The 6,700-nt window shown below is 58.1% G+C and overlaps 1 protein-coding gene across 1 annotated transcript; it reads right to left on the bottom strand.

Moving 5' to 3' along the window:
• Positions 1-877: 877 nt before the first annotated feature.
• Positions 878-4,378, bottom strand: FAM63A (family with sequence similarity 63, member A). The gene is made up of 10 exons (XM_010565500.1): positions 4,294-4,378; positions 3,440-4,062; positions 3,257-3,314; positions 3,089-3,153; positions 2,793-2,951; positions 2,240-2,342; positions 2,004-2,146; positions 1,716-1,907; positions 1,450-1,599; positions 878-1,274 (listed from the first exon to the last, which is right to left on the bottom strand). The coding sequence occupies exons 2-10, from the start codon at positions 3,932-3,934 to the stop codon at positions 1,194-1,196; spliced, it is 1,446 nt and encodes a 481-aa protein (XP_010563802.1). The 5' UTR covers positions 3,935-4,062; positions 4,294-4,378; the 3' UTR covers positions 878-1,193.
• Positions 4,379-6,700: the final 2,322 nt, after the last annotated feature.

The following is a 6,700-nucleotide window of genomic DNA, read 5'->3' as shown; positions in this document are numbered from 1 at the left end:
CGGAGGGCAGGAGGAAGAGAGACGGACGGACGGACCCACCCCACGCTGCCTCTCTGTACCCCCCAGGCGCTCCCTGTGCTCATCCCCATACCCGCGATACAGCCCCTACACCTAGCCATGGGCACGCCCTACGCTCATCCCTAAGCTCCGCCGATATGCCCCTATAGACGCTCCTGTGCACACCCCGTGCTCACCCCCTATACACCTCTCTGCACCTCCACACATCTCTATACACCCCCATACACCTCCATACACCCCCTATACACCTGTATACACCTCCAAACACCTCTACACACCCTCTATGCACCTCATATACACCTCCATAAACCTCTGTACACCCCTACACACCCCTAGACACCCCCTATATGCCCCCATACACCTCTATACACCCCCATACACCCCTATACACCCTCTATACATCCCTATACACCTCTGTACACCCCCATACATCCCCTATACACCCCCATACACCTCCTATACATCCCCTATACACCCCCATACACCTCCTATACACCTCTATACACCCCCTATACACCTCTATACATCCCCTATGCACCCCTATACACCCCCTATAGACCCCGCTCGCCCCCCACACGCCCCCCCCCGCTGGCGGCCATCCCGGTGCGCAGCGCCCCCTGCCGGCCGCGCTGCTTCACCCCACGGCGGGCAGGGCCCGAACCCGCATGTCCGTGGGCCTCGGAGGGTCCCGTCACCCCAACCCTCCCCAAACCCGCGTGTTCGTGGGGCGTGGTGGCCCCCACCAGTGCCAGGCAGCCGCACACGTGTGCGCGGGGACAAGTCCTTTATTTGCCAAAGGCTAAGGCCACGTTTCAGACACAGGGGTGCGTGTCCCCCCCCAGACGCGTGTCCCCCCGCGTCTCAGAGCAGGGACCGGTGGGACGCCCCCGGGTGGGCCCCCCCATGTGTTAAGGCCACTGGAAAGATTTGGGTGGTCCCGGCAGTGGGGAAGAAGGAAGGATACCCCCTCGTGCGTGTGTGTCCCCCCCACTCGTGTCCCCAGGGACCCCTGTGAGATCTCCCTGGAGGACAGATGAGAGTGAGGAGTCGGGGGGCTCCGGCTGCAGGGACCCCACCACACGCCCCAGCCTGGCCGGGATCCGGGGTGGGGGCCACAGCGGGGATGAGGCAGGGCCCCCACGGGTGCCCCCCCATGGGGAGCCGGGCCCCGGGTGCTATAGGAGGGTGCAGTCCAAGTCTGGCTTCTGCCGCTGTCTCCGTTCTCCAGCTGGCCGGCTGCCCAGCTGCGCACGGCCCTGGGGGCAAAAGAAGGGGGCTGGGGAGTGGGAGGACCCGCAGCAACCCCCCCATCACCCCAGGGGGGCCATTGCCACCCTCCCAGGGAGTGGCCGGTGGGGTGGAGCAGGGGCATGAGGGGGTGAGAAGCACCCACACCCCACGCTGCAGTCCCAGTAGGGAGCACACAGTTACCTGCACTGGGACCTGCTGCTGCCGCTGCTGCTGATGATGATGATGATGATGATACTCTTCCTGCTGCAGCTGGTGGGCGAGCTCCAGGTCACTGAGCACAGACGGGTCCTGTCCCTGCTGCTGCTGCAGGGACAGGGCAATCATGTAATCCTGGGGGGGGAAGAAAGAGGGGGAGGGGGCTCAGCGCAGCAGGCCCAAACCCTGCAGCATCCCCCAGAGTTGGGACGGGACTCAAGTGTCCCCTGCCACCATCGGTTGTCCCCTACCTGGTCCACTTGTCTCTGCTGGAGCCGGTGGTCCAGGGGGGCTGCAGTGGCCCCCTCCTTACCCGGAGTGTGGCTGAGATGAAAATCAGTGTCGCAGAAGCAGCTGTCTCCATCCACATTGTGGAGGCTCTCCCAGACCACCCTCTCCTCCTGCAGGAAGCCCTGGTCCGTCACCAGCAGGTAGAGGTGGCCCTGAAGAGAGGGGAGAGGGGACAGTTGGCTCCGGCCAGTGTCGGAGGGGGGTGTCCATCAGCTCGAAGGAAGGTGGGGAAGGGGGTGGAGCCGCACCTTGTGCTTTATCATGGTGCTGAAGTGGTTGTTGCGGAAGAAGACGCTGAGCTCGCCCTCCCTGACGGTGGTGGTAAGCTCGCAAAGCCCATGGTAGGTCAATTGGGAGGCCGTGGACTCCAGGAACTGTTCTGCCACCAGCCCTGGGGCGAGAGTGGGGTGGGACCGGGGCCGGAGCGTCCACACCCCGCCCTTGGGGGGCGGGCGGCCAGGCGGCAGGGGGGGCTGTTGGTTACCTTCGCTCACCAGGCTGGAGTCGCTGGCCTGTTTGCAGGTGATGATCTTCTCCACCAGTTGGTTGTAGCTCAGCTTGCCCACAGCTTGCATCACCTCCGGGCTCTGCAGGGAGGGGAAGGGCCAGGGGGGTGAGCACCAGGACTGCGAGGACCTGCCCTTCCACCCCACAGCAGCCCAGGGCAAGAGGAGGATGGTTCAGTTTGAACCTTCCCCAACCAGCTGGACCACTGCTCCACCACAGGCACATCCAAGAAGCTGCGTTGGCAGCTTCCACCATGGGGAAGGACCCATCACGGAAGGGTTTGGGTTTGAAGCGACCTTCAAAGATCATCCCGTCCAACCTCCTGCCATGGGTAGGGACATCTCCCACTCGAACAGGTTGCTCCAAGCCCCGTCCAACCCGACCTTGTACACTTCCAATGACAGGACATCCACAGTTTCTCTCTGGGCAACCTGTGCCAGTGTCTCACCATGCCTCAGATCATTCCCTTGTGTTCCTGGACCCATGCAAGCCACCAGCCAGGCGGCAGGACAGCCGTGGGGCCAGCTCACCTGGGGGTCCACCAGCCAGCCGTGGTAGAGTGGGATGTTGAGGAGGTCGAAAACAATGCACTCGGGCGTGTACTCAAAGTCCGAGACACCCGTGAACCGCACGTTGACATCCAACCCTGTCGAGAGCTTGGGGAGGACCGTCATGGTGTCATTGATGTTCTGGTGGGAGAAAAAACAAGGGGGGCTTGCTGGGGAAGGGTTCAGCACCCCAAGTCTTGCAGACCAAGGCTACCAGTGCTCCCCGAGATGGGGGGGATCAATTTTTGTGCTGGGTGACAGGCGACCTCACTCCTCACCTGCTGGAAGTTGAGCTGCAGCCCCTCCGACGGCTCCCGGGGTTGGGTGGACAAGATGCAATCCCCTACAAGGCAACGCAGTCAGGCCCCCGTGACCTGGTTAATGGCAGCACACCGCGGCACATCCCAGCAGGAGGGCAGGGATGATGGGTTCCCTGGGGAGCTCACCCAAATGTGCCATCAGCTCCTCAGCTGTGATCACCTCCTTCTGCGGGGGCAGCTTCACCTGGAAGCACCAAGAGGCTGGGGACCATCCCCTGGCCCCTTCCCCTAGCGATCTAGGGGGAGCAGAGCCCAATCCCCCCTTACCAGCCCCCCCAAATCCCCCCCCACCCCCAGCACCCTGCTTGCCTTCCACTGCAAGAAGAGGATGTTCATGATGGCCAGGAGCGGGCAGGGCCCGTTCTCGCTCTGCATGATGACAGGCGTCCGCTCGCCTTTCCAGGTAATCCACTTCACGCAATAAAAATCTGCCTCCGCGTCCCGACTGGGGGTTCGGGTTTGGGGGGGCTCAGCCGGTAACCCCACCGCCCTGGCATCCAGGCTGGGCACAGGGGCACCTGGCAGGGACCCCCCACCCTCCGCGGGCTGCTTCTCCCGAGCATCTTCCCTCGGATGCTCATCGGAGGGGAGATGTGAGGCACAGCCTGGCTGCCCCACGCCAGGGCTGGAAGGCACGTCCGCCTCCCCGCCGCGTGGCATGGCAGTTTGCCCATCCAGTGCCGGGCTATCCCGGCTGCCAGCTGGCATTTCTTCCCCACTGACGGCCTCCTTGGGGAGCTGGCAGGTCCCTTCACCGCTGGAAGGGGCCAGGATCGTCCCTTCCCGCTCGGGCGGCTGCTCCATTGGAGCAGGTGGCAGCAGGACCCTCACCGTGGTGTCCTGCCTCGAGCGGCTCCGGATCAGGCCCCTGGGAACGCTTTGGGTCCGTCCAGGAACAGCCACATCACAAACCTCTCCCTTAGAAGGTAAAACTTGGGTATTTCAAGAAAAAATACATATATTAGTCCAATTTGTTTACCAGGTATGGCTTGTTTAGCTCAGATTTTTTTCTCCCCCATCCCTTTACATTCATTTAAATAATGAAAAATAAAACATTGGCTGCTCATGCCTCTACATTGCCGTTAAAAAATTGAATGCCATGGATGCGTGCAGATTTTACCAGCCTCCCATTTGCACAGAAAGAGGAAAAAACCCAAACCAACCTGGGAAGAATTGAGGGGTTCAACGGAACCAAGGCGGCACGAGGGAGAGGTCGGAGTCCTGCGATTCCGCCAGGGTTTTCCTGCAAACTCAGCCCGGCGAAGATGCTCCTGCAGACAGATTTGGAAAATTCAGCTTTTAAATAGTCAAGAGATTTGGAAAATTTGGCTTCAAAATACTCAAGAGATTTGGAAAATTTGGCTTTTAAACACTCGATGCAGGCAGAGGCGTGGCTGCTCCAGCTTCGACTCGGTTTTCCGCCTGGTCTCTGCACAGTCCCCCGGCCACGACACGGCCACCCACGCACGCCAGCTCACTGGGAGATCTCCTTAGCCCCTAATCCTTCTCCCGCCCAGCACAGGCTGTGCTCACAGCCATGAGACGTGACCCTCTTGAAGCCCCCCGTATTCCCAAGGGAGCTGGGGATGTTCTGAGAGGGATGCAGGCAATAGTGTTGGAAACACCCAGGGAGGGTGGAAACTGGGGGGAGAAAGGTTTTTTTTGGGGAGGTGACGAAAGTCCAGGAGAAAATCAAGGGGCTTGGCGCCCTCCGAGCCATTCCCGTTTCTTCTAGGGCTGGAGCAGAGGGGTCTTGGGGGAAAGAAAAGGAAAGGGATGATGCCCAGTGGTAACTGTCTATTTATTTATTATTATTTATTAGTTAATTAATAAGTAGTGCAGAGGTAAATAAACAAGTAAATATTCTCATGAAACAGATGTATAGATAAATAAATAGTAGTAGTAAATAAACAAACAAGTATTTTTGATAGACAAGTAGATAAATCAATATTCTTAATAAATAAATAAATAATCTCTAGAAATAAATAGCATGGAAATTAATAAACAAATATTCTTGATAGATAAATAGACATATAGGTAAGTAAATAAATAAGTAGTATTATTAAGTAAACAATAAATATTTTTGATAGTTAAGTAGATGGATAAATAAATAGTCTTCATAACTAAATAATAAATATGTACATATTCTTTATAAATAAAATAAAATAAATATTCTTTTTAAAAACAGGACCACCAAGAGGCCGGCAGTGTGACCAAGGAGAAGCAGGCACTACCTCCCCAACCCACTGCCCGGTGCCAAGCCAAACCCACCGCAGCCGCTCCCACCACACCGGCCCCACCAGATGCTGGATCGACGTCCGGCAAGGTGCTGGGAGCTGGAAAAACCGGCTGGAGGCAGCCAGTCCAGCCCTGGCCGGGGGGTGCTGGGGTGGGACAAGGCTGCCGAGGGCTCTGGGTTGCCGCCCGGCCTCAGTTTCCCCACCCAGCAGCAGGGGCAGCCCAAACATCAGCAGCCGAACCTGCGGCGGGGCTGGGGGTCACCCCAGGGTCCCACTCAACCCACCTCCGCTGCCCCCAAAATGCCCCAAAACAACCCAAAATGCCACCGTCGCTCCCACCACCCCGGGGTCACCCTTGCCCTATGGCATTGCCAGGGCGGGGAGGGGGGGGTCACCCACCCAACCCCCCCTCACCCCCAGCAGCCCCCCGACCCCCTCTTACTGTGCAGCTGCTTTGCTGCTGTCGTTTCCCCACTCCCTCCTTCTTTTCCTCCTTTTTCCTTCTTTTTTTCTCCTTTTTCCTTCTTTCTCCTTGTTTTTCCTTCTTTATTCCTCTTTTTTCCTCCTTTCCTCCTTTTTTCTCCTTTTCCTTCTTTATTCCTCCTTTTTCCTCCTTTTCCCTTCTTTATTCCTCCTTTCTCCCTTCTTTAGTCTTCTTTATTCCTTCTTTTACTCCCTTTTCCTTCTTTTTTCCTCCTTTTTCCTTCTTTTCCCCTCCTGGTTTTCCTCCTTTCCTCCTTTATTCCTCTTTATTCCTCCTTTTTCCTTCTTTCTTCCTTCTTTCCCCCTCCTGTTTTCCTCCTTTCCCCCTTCTTTATTCCTCCTTTTTTCCTCCTTTTTCCTTCTTTCTCCCTCCCGTTTTCCTCCTTTTCCCTTCCTTTTTTCCTTTTTCGCTTCTTTTTCCCTCCTTTCTCTGCTCTTTCCCCAGCCAGGCAGAGGCCTGCTCTCCGCCGCCGAACCCCACGCTCCGGCTCTCTGCCGAGAAGGCGGATTTACTGCCGGGCGAGGAGGAGGAGGAAGAGGAGGAGGAGGAGGAGGAGGAGGAGGAGGAGGGGTGGAGAGAGAAGGCAGCTGCCTGCAACGCTGCTACACCGCCCCGCCACCGGTTCCGTCCGGCACGCTGAGGTGTCGGGCCGAGCCGCTGGCTTCTCTGGGCAAGGCCTGGCCGACAGCGGCACCGAAAACCACCGATTTTCTGGTTTCTTTCCCGTTTTGAGGCCTAGCGCTGGGCAGGAGGAGGGGTGTTGGGGGCAGTGGGTGCCCCCCCCAGTCCCCCGATTTCACCCACTGACGGGCCTATGGCACCCACGACAGCCACGGCGGCTCTGCC

Source organism: Haliaeetus leucocephalus, unplaced genomic scaffold, assembly GCF_000737465.1.
Source record: "Haliaeetus leucocephalus isolate CR32 unplaced genomic scaffold, Haliaeetus_leucocephalus-4.0 Scaffold193, whole genome shotgun sequence".
NCBI classification, from domain to species: domain Eukaryota; kingdom Metazoa; phylum Chordata; class Aves; order Accipitriformes; family Accipitridae; genus Haliaeetus; species Haliaeetus leucocephalus.
This window is presented reverse-complemented; position numbering and strand designations above follow the sequence as displayed.

Bases quoted from the DNA above. Each gene is read 5' to 3' on its own strand.
- FAM63A (XM_010565500.1), bottom strand. From the start codon at position 3,934: ATGGAGCAGCCGCCCGAGCGGGAAGGGACGATCCTGGCCCCTTCCAGC. The intron at 2,952-3,088 runs GTGAGGAGTGAG...TTCTCCCACCAG, and splicing joins TGCAGCTCAACTTCCAGCAG to AACATCAATGACACCATGAC. The intron at 1,908-2,003 runs GTGCGGCTCCAC...CCCTCTCTTCAG, and splicing joins GCACCATGATAAAGCACAAG to GGCCACCTCTACCTGCTGGT.